This window comes from Amblyomma maculatum, chromosome 1, assembly GCF_055883805.1.
Source record: "Amblyomma maculatum isolate TAMU_Amacu chromosome 1, ASM5588380v1, whole genome shotgun sequence".
Classification (NCBI taxonomy): domain Eukaryota; kingdom Metazoa; phylum Arthropoda; class Arachnida; order Ixodida; family Ixodidae; genus Amblyomma; species Amblyomma maculatum.
Genome location: NC_139344.1, coordinates 357,092,845 through 357,118,908, shown reverse-complemented (window position 1 = coordinate 357,118,908; position 26,064 = coordinate 357,092,845). Strand labels below are relative to the sequence as shown.

Sequence of the window (26,064 nt, the reverse complement as noted above, 5' to 3'; positions counted from 1 at the left end):
GATTCTGACAAAATGTGACAGCGTACATACGTCTTTTCCACTCCGAAGACGTTGCCATGAGGAACATAAGTATTTCGTTATATCCTGTCGAGTCTTCAGCCTCTCCACTCTCTCGCCCAAGAGGAAAGGAGAGATTTCTCTTTTTCGATTTCACCATATGTCAACCATAGCAGGTGGCACATCTGTGTACCACCCGTGGTATAGTGGCAGAGGCTTCACAAAACAGCCCACAGTTTTCGCTTTCACGGCGCTCATAGTCCTTAACTCGTTGAAACTAGTATCACGAAAGTACTGTTCAATTAGCAAAGAACACAACTCCGATAAATGAGGCCGGTCATTCACGTTACATCGTGCAGCGTTCGTGTAATAGGGACATAGTGGGCACTTGCTAGCCAAGGCTATAGCCGCTAGCGCCACCTCGAGGATCCACACGTGACAGCACTGAGCCTTGAAAAACTTTCAACGTCTCATTCCCACTGCAGCGTGGCGCCACTATGCCTGCTAGTGGGTATTTCTAGCCAATGTGAGTGTCTTAGCCAAGAAAGGCTCACGAAAAAAAATGAATGGATCAAACTCTGCTAAAGATATCAAAGTCACAGTTCCCTAAGTGTTAATAAATAACTCAACTCATAATTCCAAAGGATAACGCTCACGTGTTTGTGAGAACCCCAGAAGGGCACCACCATGCAAACAATCACACCGTTATTTCAAAAGTTGTCCTTCGCAACAGGTTAAATAATGAGAGCGTACAGACATACGGCGTTAAAACACACTAACACAAACGAATTTAAGTTCACGATGCCTAATTATCGAATATTCTGCACTTATGCGTCGGGTTCATTGATACGTTCGGAGGGCAACCGAACGCCCTTGCGAACGCATCGAAATTCTTGAGTGGTAAGTTGCACTTGTCTCTCGCACTAAATTCACTTTCTGGAGAACACAACGCGGTGCAGTACGTCATAAAAAATACCTCCTTCTCACTGAACTGCGCGATCGATTCCACCCTGTTGTCTGTGAGCGCCGTGGCTTTCACTGATAAGTCGTGAAAGGCGCCGAACGCGATTTCCAACCCTGCCAACTGCGGGAACAACTCGGTATCGGCACCCCTGTTCTGCATAGCTGCGCATAGTAGTTTTTCTTGGTACTCTTGAGGTAAGCTGTATTGTTCTCTTGAGACAGTGCGACCCTCGTCATTGATGTGTCCGCCACGAGAATCAATGATCTTAGCGACTTGCTGAGCATAGAGAGTTCCGAGGCTTCCATACAGCATGACGTCCTTACCGTTCACGTAGAAAACAGGAGCCTTCAGCACTGCCAGCGAAATGTAGGCCTTGTTGAGGTAATAGTTGTAGTGGAACGGCCCATAGGGCGTAGTAAACTGTTTCAGGTACAAGTCGTTGGCAAGTGTGTCCGTCAGGTAACTTCGAAGAATTCGCATAGAATCGATGAAGTTCTCGAAGAAAGGCCCGGCCATATCAGGAAACGAGCGGTAAAGCACGTCCGTCGCGTTGGCATCGAAGAACTGCGCCGCCGGCCAAAGTTTCGCTTTTAAGTTACGAATTTTTCCGAGCGTCACGGACTTTTTATGAGCGTCTAACCACGTGACACCTTTAATGCGATGATAAAAGGACAAAGATATGTGGCCAAATAGGTTATTTACTTCTCTACGGCTACCAGCGGTGTACTCGCTTCGCAAGTATTTTTCGGCCGCTAATAGGCCTAACGACAGCGTGACGTAATCGACGTGCTTTTTGGTTCCTTTTCCCGTCCCGAACCTTAGGTCCGGCCTGTTTGCAATAATCCAGAGGTGCTCTTGAAGGAAAATCCAGGAAAGAACTCCGATTATCGCTTCCTTAGGGTGACCTCTGAAAAGTTTCGCGATGTTTTCCAGCATCCTAACACTGGTAATTATAAAACTGCCAGGTCGGAATCGATAGGGCAGAATGTGCTTGTTAACAAGGCTGAGCCACGATTCGTTTCCACCTAAAGGTACAGCCGCGTCCATGGCTGTGATCTCGTTCGCTACCTGGTGATTTCCTTCCTGAGCTGATTCCAAGGCCAGTGCCACAAATGTAGCTTCCATCTTTTCTAAAGTCTTCACGGGAAACCACAGTGAAACATTTAGCACGCGAAAGTGCTCTCTTACGTTAGATTCGTACTCATCCAGTGTCCGTACAGTGAGCTTTTGCGCGTACCATTTTGTGTTCAACGTTCCTGGCGTGAAGACCAAGGCTGGCGACTTCCTCACCGTCGTTGGCACGATGTGAACCTGGAAGAGAAATGCCATACGCCAATTGATGGCTAGGTCCAGCAGGAGGTCAAGCGGGTGCACGTCTAAATCGTTTAGAGGAGTAGCTTCAGGCCAGTACATGCGAAGCTTCCTTTTGAACTCCTTAAAGTATTGCAGGTTGACACGTACGTCGGATTCCGAAGGCTCGACACAAGCCTTGAAAAGCCTCCCTGCCCTCCTCGATTCGCTGGCTGTGGACCGCAGGTTGCTAATGGCGGCATCGACGACATCGGAGACCAAGGCGTCGAACCTGCTTCGCGTTTCATGCATCTCCCAGTAACCGCAAACGAAACCGTAGAAGTCGACGCACGGGTCAACGGTAGGGTTCCAGGCCATCTTTAAGAGCTGTGCATGGAGCACGCAGTTACGACTGGCGCAGACCCCCTCCGTCGATGAACTTTGCCCAACTCTTCGGATTGAAGCGACCACGACGGTGACGAAGATGACGCAGATTCCGACGGACACAGTGAGCAACGGGAGAACCAACTCCTTCGCGCTTCCCGCCTTCCGGCATGACTCACTGCAAGACTGCTGGGTCAGTGGTGATGCCTGGGTCTGTAAATCGACACGGAACAGAGAACAACACTGCAGTATTCCGTAACAGCAGCCCATGCGCACACACCACCTAAACCTCTGGCAGCTTGCTGAAATCTGGACACAGAAAAAGTGCGGCAAAAACCCTACATTAAACAATCGTTGGAAGCTAGCCTGTCACGTTCTTGATTACATTAATATAATGAAGTATATAGAAAGATCGTTCAGAGACGCTAGGAAACACGTTTTTTGTCACTTATGGTTGGACTTAAAAGAAAATATGAAAAAATATGTGCGAAGACTCCACTCCATATCTACAGCGCGATAAACGAGACAAGAGAGAAAAGATATAACGGCAAACAGTGCTGTGTTTGTCGTTATATGTTTTCTCTCTAGTCTCGTTTATCGCGCTGTAGATATGGAACATCGTCACCAACTCGCCCAATAACTGATCTTTTCTAACTAAGACTCCACTAATGCTTGAAGTAGTTGCGTTTAAAAGTGCTGTAGGGACAACCGCTTATGTGAATTACCAAGTCCCATGCATGTTGCCTTTTGTGCTCCGCAGTTTTGATGTGTTGCTTACCATGGCATCTTTTTCAGAACCTTAGTTGAGGAAAAGATAGCGGTGCTCGAACAAGTTTACATTTAAGAACAAATACAGATTAACTAGATTAAGGGATGTGCAAAACAATTATTTCGTCTGTCAAGCGAGACAAATATCACAAGAGGTTACCGGGACAAGTTCTAGTTGCATTGTATGGTATGGTATGGTATGGTATGGTATGGTATGGTATGGTATGGTATGGTATGGTATGGTATGGTATGGTATGGTATGGTATGGTACAGTACGGTACGATACGGTATGGTTAGTATGGTATGCTATGGTATGGTATGGTATGGTATGGTATGGTATGGTATGGTATGGTATGGTATGGTATGGTATGGTATGGTATGGTATGATATGGTATGGTATGGTACGGTACGGTACGGTACGGTACGGTACGGTACGGTATGGTATGGTATGGTATGGTATGGTATGGTATGGTATGGTATGTTGCGGTATATGATATGGTTTCTGGGGTTTAACGCTCCCAATATAATATTTGCTATGAGGGCACTGTAGTGGAGATGGGTTGTGGTAATTACGACCAGTTGAGGTTTTTTAATTGTCCCCAGTCTGGAGGATCAGCGTAGTCTGGTCAGCCAGACTCGGGAGATGGCTCGGGTCCACGGTTTCCTGTACTGAGGAGGCTGCCCACCTAAGGCTGAATATTTCACGCCTGCTCATAATAAATGTTTGTGTCTCTAACAGCATACAACACGCATGTCTTGTGTCTCTTTTGGTTTGGTTTGGTTCGCAGAGTTTAACGTCCCAAAGCGACTCAGACTACGAGAGACGCCGCAGTGCAGGACTCCAGAAATTTCGACCGCATTGGATTCTTGAACGTGTACTGACAACGCACAGCACACTGACACCTCTCCGTATCGCCTCCATCGAATGCAGTCACCGGCGGTCGGGTTCGAACCCGGGTACTCCATCACAGTGGTTGGGCATCTTAACCACTGCCGTCGCGGCAGGGATCGAACGCGCACCCTTGGCATCAGCATTCGATCTCCCTAACCACTGATCCACTGGGACAGGGCCGGTTCTGTGTTTTAGCGTATTTTTCTGATAAGAAGAGATAAATAGATAAAGGTATTACATGGTTTACTGCGTCTTGCTCAACTAACTCCCATAATCTTAATACAACATTAGGTCAGAGCTTATTACCGATTTTACGGTTTGGAGAACAATCTGAAAGTGACAATGACACAATTTAATTACGCAGTTCGATATTTTAGCCAAGAGTATGTCGGCATTTGAGTAAGACTGTAATGCTTATTCACTGTGAGAGGGCTATTTACGGATCCTTCACCACTATCTACGTTTTAACATAGGCCTGCTGAATGTTTGTTTCAAAGTGGCCAGAAAACAATTAACAGATAAGCTGACCATTTCCGCAAAGTCGCCAGTCACCCAAAAGCCGAACTGGATGTGAAAAGTCTCGCTTTCATTTATACCCCTCGTTATTCAGTTTCCTGTACTACCATGTCTCCAATCTCCGTATTTCATAAGTTACTTTAAAATGCTATTAAAAATGCTACCTAAAATGCTAGTTAAAATGCTTTTTTGTACCATGATATCGCTTGTTGAATGCGCCCCAATTCTTCTTACACAGCCCATTTTATTTCCGATTTTCCGGGTCTACCAGTCATTACTGCTTCGAAAGTTACGCATTTCCGTGCAACTTTGTAAGATAAGTTGCCCGTCTCGTAGCTTACTGTCGCAAAATTGCTTTTGTTTGTTTCACATTGGTTCTTTGTACCTTCGATATTTAATAACTAAGTAATGTACTCCACTTTTTTCATTATTTAAAAAGAACGTAAAGCTTCATCAATTTACTAAAACAATGTATAATTGCTGGGGTGACTAACTCTTCTCCAAAAAACCTGAATACCTCTTGAATATCAGTTGCCAGCGCTGAATAACAAGGAATGACAAGAAAAAAATTCGTCTCCATGCATGACATCTTTCGCGTCAGTCAAAAGCATATCTGCAAATCTACATGAACTACAAAAAGGCCCACAGAAACTATCCTTAAAAAAATAAACCTAAATTGTTCATTCGTGCAGTGTTCAGATCGCAATAGGGCATGGCACTCATAAGACATGTGTTACGTGTCGCTTTCTGCGTGCGAACAAGTTTTTAAAATGCGCCAAGAAGTTTGCCCATGTGACTCATAGGACAGTTCCGCCAAACCTAAGCTCTGAAAGTATGGCAAACACACTATCTCAGCGTAAACAGGGGCATCATGCTGCTAAGCGGTGGAAACTCAAAGAGGTGCCTATTGAATCTTCAGCGCCCCAAACTTGTCCACACTTACAAATCTCCGCGGCATGAAATTAAACGGCCAGGAATTAGGTTTACCGATATATACAATGTGTTCCAATTACTGCGGGCAAGTTAGAAGTTCCCGTTGTGCTTTCTTACATATGCCACTTAAGTTGCCTTTTGCAAGAAAACTGCAGCTAGCCTAGACTGGTCTCATACTAATAGCCTTCATTTGTATACACCATGTGAAAGCGTAAAGAAGTAGCCCATAACTAAACATATAACTAAGCCAATAACTAAACCTCAGCGCATCGTCTTCTAGAAAAGAAAGAGAAACTGCCCGGAACCCCTCTCTCTTGGGCCGACGAATGGCACCGGCATTCATATCGCACCTCGATTCCGCTCTTGAGGTGTGGGGAGCTTTACTCGGCTCATGTGATGCGCACATAAGGGTAATGTAACATCTCATCCTATACTACGTGGCATAGCACCGTTTAGACCACGCGACCACAAATGGAGCGTTCTCGACAGACCCACTCAACAAAGTCTTCCTTACGGCTCAAGCTTACATCGGCAACACTATATTTGTAGTTGAAAGGGGAGGGGGAGGGGGGAGACAAGAGGATGCAAGAATTTTAGGTTACGGCATGCTACGAATAGTTACGACCACAACGCCATTTGCACTGGCAGAAGTTTTCATGCAGCTTAGCAGGAATTAAATGAAAGTGAACCTGAGGCTGCATATGATAAGACGACTACGTGCGGCTTAACACATGGCTTCGCCTCGGTTAGTCTTATTCCTACAATATGCGGTAACTGCTAATGCAGTCTGTGAAGTCATGAATTGAAGAAACTCACGCTTTCAAACGTTCTTGATTGTTGAGTGTGAAGATCTTGAAGCGAACCCTTAGGCACAGTGATCTTAGAGTTGCTTTCCGGGATAGCATCCAGCTCCCCACGGTTGGGCTACGGTAGAAGAAAAGAACCGTGAGCACATAGCGGTTATCACCACGAACTCTTTGCCAACATACAGGTTAGCTTACATCTTCCAGAGCACCCTGCCCCCAACACGATTGGATATCATTCTAAACAGCAATCAGGTTCACGTGATTGTTCTCGCCGGCCTGTATAAGCTGTGCACACTTAACACTTGTCACAGTTAAAACGTCGCTACAGCAGAAGGTGGATTTCTTCTAGGCAAACTAAGCAGTGACGCTTCAAGGTGGCTAATTATAAGCAGAAAATTTATTTTCTCGTTGAAGGCTCCCTAACTACAGAATGATAGACTTTTTTTTTTCTATATTTATTTTTAGCTAGTCCGCCAACTCGCTCTTATTGTTTTTTTCTACCGAGTATTGAATTATGGCGCACAGTCCACGCATCCCAGCACCATGCATTCTGGCAGAATAGTAACTGCATTGTGGGACCGGGGAAAAGACCTTATTTGTCTCTTAGTGATTATTGGGTGGGAACTGCAGATTCCCGTCAATACCCTACTGAAAAAAATTGTATGAGGAAATAACCACACATTTTCTCACACAATCTCACTCAATTCACATAAGAAATCACATACAAGTAACATATAATTGCATAACGTCGCATAGTTTCTTGTACATTATCATAGCTTATGTGAGATATTTTATGATAATTATGCTCACCGTATGAGAGTCTATGCGATTAGATAAGATTTTATGAGGTTATTTCCTCGTAGAACTTTTGGTTTTTCAGTATGACGTCACCTATAGTCGGATACAATTCAGGTCCACACTGAACTCGACAAAGAATTTCTCTGTTAAAGAAGGTATAGTGCGATCTTAAGACGTTTTTTGTTACCTGAAAAAAAAAATCCAACAGCCAGACTTCATTGCGAGCTCTCGAGATTTGATATGCTTGCTTTGTTTGATGCATTCAAACATTAAAGTGCCGATTTGATTAGCTGTTGCGACTGGTCAACGGAACAATACAGGCGCCATCTGTTGTTACAAGTTGCTGTATTTACGCTCTATTCTAATATAATAACATATTCTTATAGAAAAATTATTCGCTCGAAAACCTTTCCGCCACTAAATAGGATGCCTTATGGCAGGCGCACAACTGTGTCTCAGCGCCCCAACACGCAAGAAAATCGCTGGAGGTTGAAGCAAATTATTCACCCATTGGGTACACGCAGTCTGGTTCCACATAGGTTCCAGTTATAAACGGAACTTTTGAAAACGTTCCGCTTATAAGTGTAACTTTTTAGAAGTTCCACCTATAACCAGATTAAAAGTGTATGAAAAGCATGCACTGAGGACAGTAACAATGGCGCTATGAAGGGACGTGGCTTGAAAACCCGTATCTCATTTCTCTCACTGCGTTCCATTGCCGTGAGCGACCAGTGCCCGAAGATGTGTGCTTGCTGCTGGTAGCCGTTAGATATTCGCGCGCAGTCTCGAACGTCCCTTGGGTGCTGCGCTCCGTCATGACTGTGGAAGACAGCCAGGTAAAGACAGGTGTTCTCTTCTCATTCTTCTTCTGCAAAGATCATTCTTCATAGGATCTCCTTCTTCTTCTTCTTCTGTCTTTGGAGTTTACAGTGTCTTTCATCTATAACTTCAGCAGCAGTGAAAAATGTGTTCATAGCTGCAAAACCTCACTTTTGATTTTTTTTTATTATTCCTGAGTGTTATTTGGAGGTCCGGTCACAATGGTTTCCTGTCTCTATAATTCATAAAGCGGTGGGTCACATATCTATCAAATGGCTGATTATTTCCAAGCCAAGAAGGGAGCTAGCTTGACTCCTCAATTTCACGAGAGATGCAGTAAAATTGTTACACGACTGTACTAACCATGTTAAGCTAAAACAGCGGATATATCCATCACCATACAAGAACCTCGACAAAGGGCAGGAAGTAACATGGAGTCGGCTCCAGACGCAGGACTTCTTTAGCCTGTCAAAAGTAGCCCACATGTATTCAATACAATACAATCCAACTTGCAAAGAATGCGTCGAGATAGCCGGATATGATCATATTTTATTGAAATGCAAAAAAGCTCGGCCAGCGGCGGACGTGCAACCAGTCACTTCCCTAGTCACTTCTCGCCGAACGTGCGAAGAACAAGCTGGCTCGTCGCGTGGCACAAATTGCCGGCGCTGATAACCTTGGCTCAGCGAGGCTAGTAAAGTTCTCTATTGTATTGTCACCAACGTTTTTTTTTTACGTTTTTTCTTTCATCCCGCTGGCTTTCATCCCACTGGCATATCCATATCAGCGTATTTAAACTAGATTTCAGGTATGTAATGTCACATCCCTGAAATCTAGTTTAAATACGCTGATATGGATATGATATGGAGCCCTCACCAAGATCTGCTAACTCAGGAGACTGCCCTTCAATCATCATTAGACATTACCTCTCCTCATCGATTGGTCTTCACCTCTCCGTGCGTAAAACTACATACACGTCGGTCACCAACCGCTGGAGATTCCGTAAACTTGCTGCAAATTCAATTCTTCTCTGTCTGTCAGGCACACCACTAAAAGAAAGTCAGAGCGTAAAAATTATGGGCTTAATTATTCACCAATCGGGATCAGCAACTGCTTGGGTTTCTCAGGCAAAAAAGCAAGCTATTCAGACTATAGGTTTGATTAGAAGATTTGCTCCTAAAACGAATGACTCTGGCTCGTCTGTTGAATGCCATTTGGTGCGGACGGTTCTGCAGCCACGTATTGTTTATCAAAGCCCAGTTCCAGCATTTTACAAATGCACAATCGGATCGCCTTGAAGCCGTGAACCGAGAAGCCATGAGGATCATTACATGACTTCCGAATCACTCTGGTCGTAGCGTTACAAGAGAATGAGCAACACCATCGATGAGCTGGTGCAGTAGCGCCCTGATGCTCGCAGACCTAAGGCTTCTCTGTCAATTCCACGCAAGAACTCAGGGCATATACACCTTCACACATTATTCTTTAGCCACCTGCGCCAGTTCTCTCTCCCAGGAAGTTTGTACAGTTAGGCGACAACAAGAAAACCGCAGACCAACGTCTGCCAACTCGGCATCGTCACATCGCCGGAGATTTGAAGAGCAAGATGCTCACCACCCTAAAGGGTCCATTGTAGTGTAGTACGTGGATGCAAGCATACAAGGCTGGCAAGATAAAACAGCAATCTATACTGTCCGTGTAGACTTAGACTGGATCAGACCTCTATGTTCCAATTTTCGGAACCACCTACATCTTTCTGCGATGCGCTCGTGGCAGTGCAGAGGGCACTCTGCTCCGTGGCCACCACAACTATGCTCCCTGCGGCTCACGTTGTCATTCACAATGACGCACTTCAAGCAGTACGGTTGCTCCGACATGTCAGCCAATGCCCAAAAATATGTCAAGACATCCACGAGCTTGCGGCACACATCCCGCAGTCAGTACGTATTGAGTGCGTCCCACGGGACATTCTGCCTTCCCAAAGTCACACCGACATAGCGACCCGCCTCATGACCCAAAACTCCTCTTTGCCAGGCTCCTTTATGTGGACGACACTACCCTCCTTTTATCAAAAAAGAAACACCTCCGGCGCCCCAAACGTGCTCTTATCCCTCCGTGTGCGGTAACCCTCCAACGCGGGTTCACCCGTGCAGAGGAGGTTGCGCTTTGGAGGATCCGAGTCGGGGTTGCCCTCACACCAGCTGTCACTCGGACGTGGTCTCACTGTCGATGATTATATCCCCGCCCATGGTGTCCGATATGTAAAAACAAAAATGTTGAAGCCAATATTCACCAACTGCTGTGGGACGGCCCAGCACTGAAACAGGCACGAATCCGGCACCTGACTATAGCTGGCCCTTAAGCAAGCAACCCAGCCTCGTATATCGCCTGGACGCAGGGACCACATCATCGCTCACTCCTGGACTTCATAAAGTCAGGCAACTTTTTTCCATTCATTTATTAAGTTCTCCATTGTTCATCACATATTTTATTGATTCCCTGGGGCAATAAATATCGTTACAAAAAATAAGAAAGCCACCAACGTCGAGTTGCGGCCGGTGGGAGTGCCGTCATCTGTTGTTTGCAAAAAAAAAAAAAAAAAGCGCAAGGAAGAAATATTTTCGAGGGAAATCTTTGCTGCCGAATGGGATCGGAGGTATTTTAATAAATAAATTAAGTGTTTTAAATGGCAGGGCAGCCGATGGGCGCATTGCACACATAGCACGCGAGTCCTATGCAGACGGCAGGTAGCACAAGTGCCATTTTATGGCCGAACAATCATTGGGGTCTCTTGGTTCCTCTATTTTGACGCAGAATATTTAGGATTAGATCATGCGCGCCCAACAAGGTAAGTGGCATTTTTAAACTTACTACAAGACAAAAGCTACCACAAGAAGCAATCCCCGTGCGCAAGCTAGCCGTTAGTGCGACAGCAGCTGAAGCGGGAAAATTTTCGAAAACTTCACGGTAAAATACAAAATAGTGTATTTACTTCTGTGTTGGGAAAAAATTAAACAACCTAAACAAGGCTCTTGGCTTCAGCAGCAACCTCAATATATTGAAGCCTGATCGTTTCAGAAAATCTGAGTTGACGAAATAGTCGTCAGGCGAGACAGGCCGACGACAGACATGGGGGTGCTTCCGTTTCTCCTTCTGAGAGTACCTTGGTCCCATTGCAGTATCCCCCTTAAATAGGAGGCAGGCACCTGACCAAGCTGCCCCCCTTGCTACTCAACTCCCCCCCCCCCCCCCCCTTTTATCCCACCATGTTATTCCTAATGAATAACCATTTCTCTCCGAGAGTACCTCATGCAATGAAGCCAGGCAGCTCGCTCGTCCTCATCTTTCTGCAGATTGTGCCGCAGTGTAACGTTCTGATGATCGGTGGCATTGCGGTCAATAGCACAACAGGGCCGAAAAATACTAATCGCTCATGCGACTGTGCTCGCGTGGCTCCTGAAGTGCCGTATTCAACGGCGGCGCCAGTAAGTGACAAGCGCCAAGAGCAGCTTCTTTTTTCTCCTTTTCTCTCTTTTTATTTGGTGCGAACTTCGATTACACATCAAATATTGGTGCTTGCGTATTTTCTGATATTCTCCACTAGTTTTTCTGCATTTTGAGTACTCACAATTTGAAATTTGTGCGCTTCGTGTACCCCCTTATGTAATACCCTCCCCAAGAGGCCTTACAGGTATTTGAATAAATAATAAATAAATACTGTGAGCTAAGAGACCGAGCTTTAATGGAACGGCCAACAATGGTGTCGAGGAACGAACACACAGCATTTTGATGATGATTCACAAATGAGGATGAAGTTCTATGAAACGAAGGGTGATAAGTAATCACAGATGAAGTTCACAATAAGTGCTCACACTCTCCATTTATATAATTTAGAGCCGCACCTAACACCTCACAAAAAGTTGAGTAGACTGTAAGGCTTCAAGTAGGCACTTTTGGTACAAACATGGAAAAACGACGTCATGAGCAGGAAATCTTAGTTTCGCGCTCAGCCTATGTGAAGCCACGTGTAGCTGCCTTGTTAACAACAAGAAGGTAAATGCCTTCCTTGCATGGGTCGAACAGCAAAGGCGACAGGGGACCACCTTGACGAACCGATGATGTCAGTGGTATCCGTTTGGTTAGTTACTGGTTAGGAATTAATTTTGCACAGGATTTCTTATAGCACACCCAAATGTCATGCAAGCGTGTCACTATGCCATGCAGGCCCATTCGCAAGGCTAAGACGGAGCTTTGTATCCATATCGTGTGGCCTTTTATGTACAGTATCTTACGACTGCATGTGAATAAGTATGTATGTAAAATTACAGAACCACATATCACGGGAGCAGTGATAGCCCGGTAGAAAATGCGGGAAGGGATGACTGTACGCGATCGAAGATCCGTAATAAGATGCGGCAGACGGAAGCCATTAACTTTATGCGTTATAGCCTTAGAAGCGTAGTGTCTCCAAAACGTTTTCTAATGTTGTTAACATGAGATGCTCGGGTTGAAATACCTTTCCTTGCTTCCATTTAATTCCTCTTCGATCATGTCAGGCTAGGTTATCAAGGCAGCTGGGCTCGTTTGAATAAATATACCACATTTCTTGATGCATAAACAATTATTTTCTTGCTTTCCGATATAAAGACAGTAAATTAAATGTTAACCTGGCGCCAACAAGGAATTGTAATACCCCTTACAGCCTGGTTGTGGACAGCCCTTTCCCTTGTTGAGGTCTGGAAGATGACACCAAGCGTCTCTTTTGGGCATGTCCTACGCGTGGTTATTGCCACTGTGCTCGCATAGTAGGGCATGACCTCAGTGACACATTGATCTCAATACCCGAACCTCTGGACCGGCACGTTGCGCTCTTTTTGCGCACCTGAAGGGGGCGGTTTTCACAGCCGAGGCGTGAAGCCCTGACACTGCCTCATCCATCTCCATCCCCGAAAGTCGTGACGTCGTTACGAAAACCGAACCCTCAAAGCAAACAAATGGCAGCCCTGTCCGGATTATTGTACCTGTACTTTTTGGTCGGGCCCCTAATGGTTGCAAACAGTGAAGCTTTTGTGTCTTCATCTGTCTTTTCAGCACGTGACAGCCCCTAACCGGCACGGTTGGCTAACTCTCCGAGAGTGACAAGTTCAGGAAGGTCCTGGCAGGTCAAGGAAAGCCAGAGCTGGCAAGACTTCAAGAACATAGCCTTACATCACTTTACTGCCTTGCTAACTGATGCTTTACTTAACACTGATTCGCACAAAATCAATATTTTGTCGCCTGGATGCTACAGCAGCCCACTGCTGCCTATTAGCGCAAAGTCTTCTAAAGCGAGGCTAATTCGGCTAGAATAAAATCGTCAATTTGTGTGCGTGGGAAAATGTGACCACGACAAAAAAAGCAAACGAAAGAGGTCTTCACTATCCCCTTTCCGCTACTGCACTTTGCTAATCTGTGGCTTCCATGGCTTTTTTTATTTGTTTTTTTCACGCGGAAATCGTACAACTACTGTCTGTAAAAATTACACCAGTAGTTTTGTCAGATTATGAGTCCCCTCATACCTTGGCTCGCAAGCAGCTAGCAGGGTGAGCTGAAAGCCATGTCTCCAGTGCTCTGTTTCTCCTCTCGTTCCTTCGCGAGACCCACTGAGCTTCAACTCCGAAACAAGTCCAGCTTTCTTGGACGTCACAATTTTTTAGTAATCTTTTGAATGTTTCAAGGAGTGGTTTGTACACGTTGATGAGGATTGTCTAATCGTCTAATCGTCCACTGAGCACAAAATTTCTGTTTAAATGTTTTCACCTGTGGTCGCACTGAGTAATTAAGACTGCCACGAATAATTAATGGGGAAAAGGTTTTTGTTTTTGTACATACGAAAAAACTATATGTGTCATATATTGATTGTTATGGTACGTGCGATCTTATGATAGTCAAAAGAAAAGTGAGCTCATAAGCCTAATCTCCTTGAGAAAGGTACTTATCCACAATATCTCAGTATGACGAAAGCTGTATCTATACATTACCTGAGCTAGCGCAGTGCGCGAAAATGTTGCCATAATGTTCTACATTTATTTATTTATTTATTTATTTATTTATTTATTTATTTATTTATTTATTTATTTATTTATTTATTTATTTATTTATTTATTTATTTATTTATTTATTTATTTATTTATTTATTTATTTATTTATTTATTTATTTATTTATTTATTTATTTATTTATTTATTTATTTGATACTGCCAACTGCCTCTTGGCAGTCCAGGCAGGAGTGAGTAAATACAGGAAAGACAAGTCAAAGTCGACACTACAAATCAAGGTAAACAAGAATGTGAGTGACAAGAAAGCATAGGGAAATGGCTTGCCATACAGATTGTTGCATGAAAAAAAAGCAGCTTATACAAAATTACAAAAAAGAGCATTAAAAAGAACAAAAAATACACATCTGCAAACTGCAAAAAGATGAGACTAGACACAAAAATTAACGCGCTTCATTGGAAAGAGTGCACGGCAGACGCAAAGGATTCGACCGAGGTCATACTGGGGACTTCTTTGGTGACCGGATCCTTTTTTTTTTTTTTTTTCGTTATGTGCATCCAAAACTTCCTTGGAGCGTTAGTAAAAGAAATGGTGCAGCTTACCATTGAAGAAATGATACTTTGAGTCTTATATTTTGTTCCTAAATTCTGTGCGCATTGATTGTAGCAGAGAACGGTCGACAGAGGAATTGGAACGTGACAGGCGTTTCAGGCGGCGCTTTAGTGGCAATATGTCACAAGTGATCCAAGGGTTGTTGCGAGCCATTCTCTTGCGCTTTGTTGGAATGTACCTGTGTATACATTCTTGGACTGCGTATTTAAAATTCAACCATAAATCATTAACACTGAATTCACCCTGGATAAATTTTTGAGAAAAAGTGTCGGCGTCTCTCATAGCCTGAGTTGCTTTGGGACGTTAAACCCCACAAAGCAAAAAAAGCAAAAGCAAAAAAAGTGTCGAAATCTTGTTCTAAGTAGTCTAGTACACTTTCATCTGCCGCTTTCCTAAAATCCAAGAATTCTTTGTCTGGACAACGTATCGGTTTTGTTTGTTGTCTTTTTTTTTTTTGCGGTAGATTACTTCTAAAGAGGACCCCACCATGATCTGTTATGCCTGATAAAGCTTCTACAGTAAATCATGTTTCACTGACAGCTTCAGAGATAAGAAGTAGATCGAGGATAGTTCGCGAGTTTGAAGTAACACGTGTAGGTGTTCCTACTACCTGTTTAAGACTAAAAGAAAATTCCAAATCGAGCAACAATTCGGCGTGCTGACAAGGAGGTCGAGCACAGAAGTCGTCCCAGTTGATCATGGGCAGAATAAAGTAACCGCACAAGATAATATGAGTGTAGCGTTTACTATGAGCGTAAAGAATATCGCGCAGCGATTCTAAAATTGAGGTGTCTGCATTCGGAGGCCTGTATACTACACCAATAAGAACGTTGCACCTGAACGACGGCACAAGGATCCAAGCAATCTCAGCACAAGTATTGTGAGCAATGGATGTGAATGGAATGCCGTTTTTTATTATGGCCGCGACACCACCCCCTCTCGAGCAAAGGTCCTGGCGAAGTATGTTGTACGAGCTGGGTATTATGTCGGAATCAGGAATAGCATCACGAAGCCATGTTTCCGTTAGTAGCGTGACGTCCGGGTTGTAACTGAGAAGTAGGTTTTCAAGGTCGCCAGACTTATTCGTGACGCTCCGGGCGTTAACAGGTAATACAGAAAGCAGACTGAACGCATGGGGTGATTCCAAAGATTGAGATTTACTTTTACTTTTGCGCTGTTTTTGACTGTAAATAGACCGGGTATGTCAATTCGCTGCAAACAGAACTACCTTATCCAATGCTTCGTCCCATCTGAAAGTATTGCCATTGATTCTAACTTTGTCAAAGGTTAAAAACATCTTGTCTCCTCGGTTTTCTTTCGTCTAAGTCCTAAGAATTTTCCTTATTGCTTACTCCCTAGGAGAGAAGTCTTCAGTAATGCTATAGTCAGTGTTTTTGAAGGCGCTGCACACTTTTAATATTTTTAATTTGTCTGAGTTGTCCAAAAGCTTCAGTGTCACTGGGCGACATTTGCCGTCCCTAGGCTTCCCTATTCTGTGGACGCGCTCCATTGACACGTTTGAAACTTTTAGTATGTCCTGAAAGATTTTTTTTGGAAACCTCTTGTTCTAAAGATTGGGACGGCTTTTCCGTTGGTTCCGGTAAATCATAAAGTAATAAATTGTTCCTCCTGCTTCGATTTTCCAGATCATCTACTTTTGACAGTAGGCTGTCAACAGGTTTCTGTAGATCGTCCACCTTGGCTGTGTAGATCTTGACAGTGGTCGAAATACCCTCCACTTTTCGGTCAATGGAAGCTAACTTAACAATGCTGTCATCTAAGCGTCGGTTTGTTGTGGCCACGCTTTCTTTAAGCTCTCGCAAGTCATCCATAATTGTCCGCAGCATGATTTCGGTAGAGGGGCCTGGATGTAATTCAACGTCCCCGCAGGAAGCCAATAGGTTAAAAAAAAACATATAGATTTTTCAGCACATTAATAAACGGCCGGGGGCACGGCCAGAGAAAAAGGCACACATCGTCACTACGATAGCCAGAAGCCTGGCGGTAGTCTCTCACCTGTATCAAGAACAAGAAGGGATTCTTTAGATGCATGGTTCCAAAGCTCTCGCCACGCCCACCGATCGTATGCCACGCTTGAGTACGCTCTGACAGTGGTGACGTAGCGGATGGCGGCGCTCGATGTCGATCCAAGCGCGTCGTCCAGCTGCGCAGACCCGGTGTGTCGTCAGCAGGAAAGCCTGTCGATGCATTGCGCTGGTGGCCGTGCAATTCCGTCAACTTCACCATAGTTGGGTCGCATTCAGTAGCTGAAGCCGCATCGCTGTGGCTGATGTAAATCACGGCCTGTATCAAGAGCAAGAAAGGATTCTTTAGATGCATGGTTTCAAAGCTCGCGCCCGTCTCGGCTGCGGGAGGTGATCAGTTCGAAACCCGCCGCCGGACACCCACCGGTAAAATGGGTACAAGCGTCCCCTAGCCCGGCGCCCAGCTCTCTCAGGGGTGTGCGTTTTGAAGAGGCTCTGCTAACCCTGCTGTGCTCCTTCGAGGGCTTAAAGTTCCGAACAAACTAATGACCTGCAAAGGTCGGGTTGACAGAAAAAAGCAGGCGGTTAGTTTTGTTAGATCTTCTGTATTGTGCCGAGGGGTTCAGCCAACCTGCTTGGAACAGGTGGGAAGTACCATTTGTCCAGCAGTCATACACCACCCCTATGAACTAGAGAGAGAAGAGCGGATTTGCAAGTAACGACGTCCGCATGCTTGTTTTGAGCACTCTAACAGCGCTAAGGAGTATATTTTTTATCATTTACGAGTAGTATGCCGTTCGAGTCAACGTAGGGTTGTGAACGCATATAATATTCGATCGTGTTTACCTTCTCAAACCTTCAAAAATAATATTGTTACGTGGCGACAAGCAAGAGAAAGGCGCGACATGGTGGCATGGTGAAGGATGATTTAATGGCTGGCCTAGCGCGAGGGCTACTCTCGCGCCACTGCCAATCTTCTTCTTCGCAACACTTCCCGGGGCCACCGAGCGATCGTCCCGATCTGTTACTTGAAGTCGATGATGACGTGACGGTGTAGATGTTCAAGGAGAGATAGAAGAGAATGATGCACTTGCCACCACGATGACGATGACCACGATGATGCTTGAGTGATCCGCCTACCCTGGAGCTCTTCAGCCATACGCCACCGAAGCATCTATGGGACCGATGGCTCGAGGTCGCGTCAGGCGGCTGGGCGGGGCGAGGGTTGCGTGTTCTTGTCTTTAGGTTCTTCGAGTCTATCGGGTCTTTGATCTGGTCTGGCCTCTCGGCAGTACATGTGTGCTCCTTGTCTTCAGATGCAGGCTGGGGTCTGGGAAGCAGTATAGTTGGTCGGGCCTGTTCAGGAAGGCCTGGGGCGAAGCTGCGCTGCGTTATCCCAGGGCTCTCGGTCGATGGCCCTGGCGTAAGGATTTCGCTGACGCTCCAAGGCGAGGATGAGGATGACCTACCCTGCACCTCCACCAAAATTTTACGTGGCGACAAGCAAGAGAACGGCACAACATACTGACATGGCGAAGGATGATTTAACGGCTGGCCTAGCGCGAGGGCTCCTCTCGCGTCACTGCCGATTTTCTTCGCAACAATATCATCCTTCAAGTTACAGTATAAAGCACAACATAAAACACCGTTGCAGAACTCTAGGAAACCTCTTGAGAAAAGTTAAGGCTGCGAACACAACCAGCAGTTGACCCATGTAGTCTTAAAATTCTATTTTTACCAAAGACGTTTTTTCCTGATCTGCTTCTCAATCTTTGCATCCTAAAATTATGCAATAAAATTTTTGTTTCTCGCAGTATGCGGATTTCTGAATTTCTAGACAGGCTCTCAAAAAGGACATTGAGGCTCAGTGGGTGCAAAGCGCGAAAGGGGCAACTTGGTTACCGCCATCAGCAGCGAAAAGTGAAAATTCAGATAATATCAATGAAATTCTTGCAGCAGCGAAAAAAGAGTAAAACTTCACATTCGATCAATACGATTTATGCGAGATATACATGAGAACGTCATGTTTTCACGGGATGCTACACGATTAATGCAGCGTCAATATAAAGGAATCACAGATAAACTCACTTGTGAGCGTATGCTCAAAGGGCAAGGGCGTCGGTGTTTGTACATATTGGTGTCAAATACCACCTGCGCCAGAGGCAGGGTGGTGAGTTTTCGAGGCTACGAGGTTTCAAAACAGGGAGGAGGGCAAGATGAAGTAATCGCTAGTGAGACCTAAATTTTTAAATTTCCTTTGTACTCCGCTTCTTCAATCATAACTTAACCAAAGTTGAGCTAATATTTGTAATAACGGGAAAGAAAATTAATAAAATGCGTAGATTTTTATTGTTTCTTCGGCGCAGTGGGTTAGGGTTATATTTATTGAAAGCGTAAGACAGCGATTCTAGCCTACTTTTTTCTCTTGCTTGTTCTACGCTTAATGAATCATGAGCTACATGCAAATTATTTGTCATTGAGCTACTGGGCTGTGTTGCCTTTTAGGTTGAATTCTTAGATGGTTTTCTGGGAGTACCGCTGTTTAAAGCACTAGCTTGACATGAGTTGTTTACTCGGTTTTCTATATTATATTCAAGACACAATTAATTCCATGCACATCATATATCATTCCGCTCCAAATATTCGCTACATTTTACGTTTAAATTCAATCTGTCTGAACCAAACTCATGTTCTGGAAATCTTTTAAGACAAGCAGGCATGCGAATCCGGAAGTTGTGACAAATTACCTGTGCGCATCCGAATATAATATTCCGCGTCCGAAAATGTCTTCAATGCTTCTTTTTTCTCATAACGTACAGCTCTGTTTAGGAACGAGAACAGTCACATCGATATTAACAAGGGTCTCGAGAACTATCTCTTCAAAAATCAATAATTTATCTACCATCAATAAAGAACACTAAAGAAAAACATTTGTAAGAGCGCTAAAATGGCCGCCGTCATCACAGAGAGAACTTTGAAAGTCTTTGAAAGCTGCACCAGCGCACAGGTGCGCTTCTTCCGTTGTGTGCGCGTCCACAGGCATCCATAGGTAGGGGCCAAAAGAGAGGGTGCCGTCTTTATGCAGATCGAAAAATTCCCCCTTTTTGCCAGCTATACACCCAGGGACATGAAAGAAGCTTCTCCGGCTCGGGGTTCTGAGTCAGGGCCGCGGGCGCCTCGAAATAACTTCTCAGCTCGGGCGCCTTCATGGCTTCGAAGCCTTAAAACAACGCGATCTCCACCTATCCACTTGACTCTTCTCCGCAGGCGCACATTGTTAGCGCGGCTCATCGCTTGCCGCTTTCCCTTCCGTTCTCCCCAGACAGCCTGCCGAGCCCGGGTTACCGCAGGCCCATGGAGCCTGGAGGGCGTCTTAGGAAGCGTAGATGTGGTCGTCAGCGCTTATGGTGACAGCTGTCTCAAGGAGGATTTTGGCGACACCGGTGGGAACTTGACGCGGCCAGGGACACCTCTCGCATCACCCCTCTCCCTCTGCACCCTTCCTTCTCTAGCGCCCTTAGTGCGTTGCGCGCACCATTGGACGCGCACGAGACGGGACCAGATCTGCCCCGGAGGAGTGACCGGGATGGCACGCCGAGAATACGCTCTTCGGATTCTCAGCTCATCCCTTCACGGCCCCCAATTGCCTGCTCCACTTTTCTTCTTTTTTTTGTGTGGGAGGTGTGTGGAGAATCGCTGAAGGTCAATGCACTCGCCTTTTGCACCCGTTTCTTCGACGTATTTGCATCACGAGAATCGCACACAAAGATCGAAGTGATATTTCTTCTTTTTTTTTATTATTTCAGGTACCGCATTAGAGTGGTCTCAACTATCCGCATCTGGCACGTTTTCGAGGCGCCGGTTGATTTAGCAGCCGCAGCAAGGCTGATATATTGCGTGAGAAGACTTAAAGCGCGAACTTGGAGGCCCCTTCTTACGCTCCGAATAAGATGGTGGTGGTAGGATCAAGCATGGCCGAGCCTTTGGCAAAAAAGATGATCGGAAAGGAAAACTCCTATACCACAATCTTTTTTTCGACTATATTTGCTGGCAAAATGCATTAATATAAAAAACAAAGTTAAGGAACGGGACTGAATCAAGAGCATTCTCTTGCTTGCTGATTGCCATAAAGAAGCACGGACAGAAGGTACTGGCAGGGAACTGGTCTAGGCAATAACCTCCACGAATACGAGCTCTCACGCTCAAATGACGCATTGGGAAAGCCATAGTTCTGTTTGCTGTAACCCCAAGCTGCCTAAATCGAATAGAAGTTAACTGAGCTATCTCTTCTATCGAAGGTATAAGCAAACGTTAGCTGGTTTACGTAATAATTAAGAATTTTGGTTTCACTTCACTTCACTTTATACCTTAAAGACCCTCGTTAGAGGGCATTACATAAGGGGTGGGGCACACAGAAATGAAAATCAAAATAAGTAAGAGATGTTTAAGTAAGTTATACGAATATAAGATTTTCACTGAGCAAGTACACGTGGGATTCTTTCAACAGAGATGGCTGAATAGACTTTGTATTATAAATCATTCTCATCACCTGTCACATAGTTATGAAAGGAGCAAGCCTCCACCAATTATTACGTAATGATAAGCTGGTGAAAGCAGAACTACAAGGCGCATGGTGATAACCCTGCACTTAGAAAAATTTATGTTGTGCATAGAAGAGTAGCAACAGTTGAGTCCCACCTCCTGGGTGTCCATTCATGCCTTTCGCCTTAGCGGCCTTATCCACTAGCGATTTCCGGTGTGCAGGGTCAGCATTGGTTGTGGTAACCTCCCACCCTCCTCTACTTTTCCTGCAGGACTCGGATTTGGACTGCAGGTGGTGACAGCAGGAGTGACTATTAACTATTACATGCTATTGTGTGCATGTGCCTGATTTGCAGACACTATTTATTATTTAAATGTCGCTACGATTAAGCAGTTCCCAGTAGAATCCGCAAGCATACCCCCCCCCCCCCCCCCTGCACCTAGCAAAGGCACCGACCTTAATGCAACTTACAAGATTAAGGGCTAGTAATTGAATCTAGAACTTGTTTCTTTTTAGCAATCTCATATAAAATGACACGCTTTTCCTCTGTTGTTGAAATCCGGTAACATTTATTCATATACTACATGATGTCAGGTCTAATGGCGGTGCGGTGCTATGGTGTAATTTGTTGGTTTGTGTTGTGCGATAGAAGCGGTGTTATTGTTTACTGAAGTGATTTGGCGGATGTGTAAATATTGTCTGATCCAAAGGTAGGGTGACTATAGTGCGAATACTCCCTTCCTTGTCATTCACTGCCCGCTATTTCTAGTCCATGAATCAGATGAGATACATAAGGAGGAAGCCAACACTCACTGCTTTGACAGAGCGCGATTTCATGCTTGGGAAGCCAACAAAAAACAAAAAAAAAAAAACACTTGCTGATGTGACAGAGCGCCATGCCATGCAACAATTGCGCATCTTTCTAGCATGGCACAGTGGTTCACTCCCGTGTCTATCTTGCATTTCCCCTTAGCATCAGCCCCATGTACAGTTGCTAACCGCTGCTCGTCACTGGCAATTGCATGAACTTCCAATGATTGAAGGAAATATTCTTCGTCGGTGATATATACTAGCCTAAAGTGCCGTCCTTGCGGTATTTTCGAGCGGGATGCAAGCGCCACACGCTCGAAAAATGATTTCGGCCTTTACATTTGTTATAATATCTTCCTAATGCGGGACACATTCTGGGTTTGCGCTGTTGTAAGCCGAATCTTGAACATCTGGTCGTTTTTGCTTTTACCGCTTCTATGTTACATTCTGATGCGAAAGACAAGACGGCTCCTGCTTGGATCTGTGCGAACTGCTCTCTGCCCTGTTCCTTAGCACAAATTTCTACAGACATGACATAAAGTGGATTATCCGAAATTAGTCTTTCTTAGAGTTATTTGTCTCTTATGCTAAGGATTATTCGGCTTCGTAAAATCCTCTCAAGTTCCCATATTCCCACGCCCTGGCGATGGTCATTAGCTCTATGGGCCAGTTGTTAAATTACTCGCTAAATCACTGGTTCCCGTAACCAAACCGGAACCCGTTGAATGTGAAGTTTGTGGACGGTTTACAATGCTCTTCAACTTCAGTATTAAATAATTCAAATCCTTGTTCTCCTCGGCCTGAACATGTTCGGGTTGTCCGTTCAACATATTCGCGGGTGAACTCGCCTTTTGCAGATGAGTCAGCTTCGGAAAACGTCACTTGTAGCGTTGAGAGGGTTTGGCGCAGATAGCAATGTCGAATCCATCGTCGCGGCTGTGGTCCTGAAGACCAGGTGTCCGAACGGGGCCTCAGGGACGATCGCCTGTCGTTAATGTCACACCTTGGTTCGCTTGCTACCACTTGCTGCACGGCAGAACCGAACTGCCGGCGCCACTTCTGACGAACGCATGTAAACGATACGGACTACAGCGAAGGAGAGAACGTTCATAACGCATCCGTATTTGAGGAACCTTGAGATAAGCGTTCTGCGACAGAAACATGCGCAGTTGCTGGCTTCACAAGCATGACATTTTTCTGTCACAATTGCCATTAATATTTCATAGCTGATATTTTATCACTGGTGATCTATGTAAAATAATAACGTTACATGGAGATAATCGATTAAAAATAGAATCAAAAGCAACCCTATGCCACCGGTTCCATCCGCTTGGTTGTGTATGGTTCGCTTGAAAAATCCCAGATGTGAAAGGGAAATTGTGCCCGCCTTTTAATTCATAAGAGAGGATAATTTGAATGCGGCGCAGTGTATTAGACTGTTGTAATCTCGACGTCCCTTCTTAACCGTGCTAAAGCCAGGATGATATTAGCAATATGCCGTGCTTTTGTTCTTCATGACACTGCGGCTAGAACGGCGTGAATAAAAGGCTATTCAGTTCAGTTCAGTCGTTCAGTCGTGTCCGACTCTTCATGACCCTATGGACCATATCACGCCACGCTTTCTGGTCTCTCACTATCTTCCTAACATCACATAACTTCATCTGCAGTGCCTCGAGGATGCCATCTAACCATCGCGTTCGCTGTCTACCCCTTCTCCGGTGACCCTCAGCCTTTCCCAACATCAAATCTTTCTCCAGCGACTCCTCTCTTCTCATCAGATGACCAAAGTAGCTGACTTTAGAATTTGACCTCCAATGAGCAGTCAGGGTTTATGGTCGACAATATCGACTGATTTGATCTTCTGGCAGTCCAAGGAACTCTCAAGAGTCTTTGCCAGCGTCACAATTCAAACGCGTCAAGTCTTCGGCGGTCAGCCTTTTTCACAGTCCAACTCTCGCATCCATACATCACAACTTGAGAGACCATAGCACGAGTTATATGGATCTTGGTTGGCAGACTAAGGTCTCTGCTCTTTACTAGGCGGTCAAGGCTAAACATTGCTCTCTTTCCCAGAAGCAGGCGTCTCCTAATATAATGGCTGCAGTCTCCTTCCGAGGTAATCTTGGAGCCCAAGAACAGAAAATCTGTCACAGCTTCCACTTCTTGTCCATTGATGCTCCAGGACTTGATAGGGCAAAACGCCATGACCTTTGTCTTTTTAATGTTCAGTTTAAGCCCAAACTTCTCACTCGCTTCTTGTACGCGCATCAGAAGCCTCTTGAGTTCCACTTCACTTTCTGCCATTAAAAGGCTATTGGCCCTAAACATATGTTTCGGGGCAATAGCACTCAGTTCTGACTTTTTTCCTTTTTGTGTTGTAATTTTTTCTTGCTGTCGCCGACTGTGAAGCACTGCTCTTCAAGCCTTCCTTGGCTTTGGCGGGCCTGAATCTGAATCTTACTTTGTGAAAATAAAGATTATTATTATTATTATTATTATTATTATTATTATTATTATTATTATTATTATTATTATTATTATTATTATTATTATTATTATTATTATTATTATTATTATTATTATTATTATTAATGTTAGTTTGGGTGCTACTTCCATCGCTTATGACGAACTGTGCTTGAAAACTCCTCGGGACAAAAAAAAAAAACAAAAAAAAAATCTCTTCCAGAGCCTGATAAAGTTAGACCACTTCCTATTTATATTTCGCAAATTTTCACAGCCACTAACGGCCTAATGCAGGAATGTCAACAAAATATATTTCATTTAAGAATGGTTTTCTGTGCTCATGCTTCTGGACTTTCCGCACAGTGGCTAACATTTTTTTTTTTTTTTTTTTTTTGACGAAAGCAAGCTGGACAGAGCAACATAGGAATATCATCTCAGCGTTTTGAATGGATTAATGCTGACTGATAATTGTGTTTGCCTCATCATGCCATGCCCTACCACCCCAGGTAAGCCGCGTAAATAGTGTTTTGACTGTGGTGCGAATGAGGGCTTAGATGATTGGATGCTTCTCTGTTAGTAGCGCTTTTAAACAACAAATATATCCCCGCTAGTGTATAATGCATACGGACGTGTTTATCGTACTTGTTCTGGCACTTCATTGCTCTTCGCTCAAAAGGCATGTATCTGTATTGAATTAGATACACTAATTTCTCGATTGTCCGCTTTTTTTTAGTCGTAGGTGCACTTTCAGCTTTCGGCAGCATGCGAAAGCTGAATTGGCTGAAAAACCTAATTGGAGTGTCTCCTGGAGGGATTGCAACGAGGAGGAATCCTTGAAATGCAGTTTTGTCTATACGCAGCTTATGGCTGAATTCTTAGTCGGCACTTGTCTCACATTGTAGTACGGCGTGTCATGTGCATTTGTTTCTTCAGTATGCATCTCAGAGCAGACAAACGTATCCTTTACTGATATCACACTCCTACCAACAACTCTGGGAATACGAACCACTTGGAATTATTGAATACATGCGAAGAAGGGTTTTTAAAACATATTTTCTATGCCCACTCTGGGCGTAACGAGCTTCAATCTGTGCGCAAATAAATAATAAAAGTATATATTTAATTTTTAATTATTCCAATATTTCTTGAGGAAATGAAAGCTTTCTTTCCTTATTTATTCTTCCCGGCATCCAAATGGGCCGTCTATTTCAGTCTTCAAGTTGTCGTTTATTTATCTACACTGAAGCTCTTCCTAGTGCGAAAGTTACTCTTCCTGATTTCTGTATCGCGACAGCTAAAAAAGAAATAGAGAAACTTGAAAGGGTTTTCCGTTCTTCCGGCAAGGAACAAACGTAAGGTCTAAAGAATGCCGTATGAGAAAGAGAGTACAATCAAGCATCGGCACGGTCAGAGCCGTCTTCCTGCGAGGCTACATTCTTCAGCTCAGTG

At 44.5% G+C, this 26,064-nt stretch overlaps 1 protein-coding gene across 1 annotated transcript; it reads right to left on the bottom strand.

The window, feature by feature from the left end:
- Positions 1-703: 703 nt before the first annotated feature.
- On the bottom strand, positions 704-17,154 carry LOC146207906 (neprilysin-1-like). Its single transcript, XM_084577756.1, has 3 exons — positions 16,831-17,154; positions 6,561-6,668; positions 704-2,848 (listed from the first exon to the last, which is right to left on the bottom strand). The coding sequence occupies exons 1-3, from the start codon at positions 17,152-17,154 to the stop codon at positions 803-805; spliced, it is 2,478 nt and encodes an 825-aa protein (XP_084433882.1). The 3' UTR covers positions 704-802.
- Between the last annotated feature and the right edge of the window lie 8,910 nt (positions 17,155-26,064).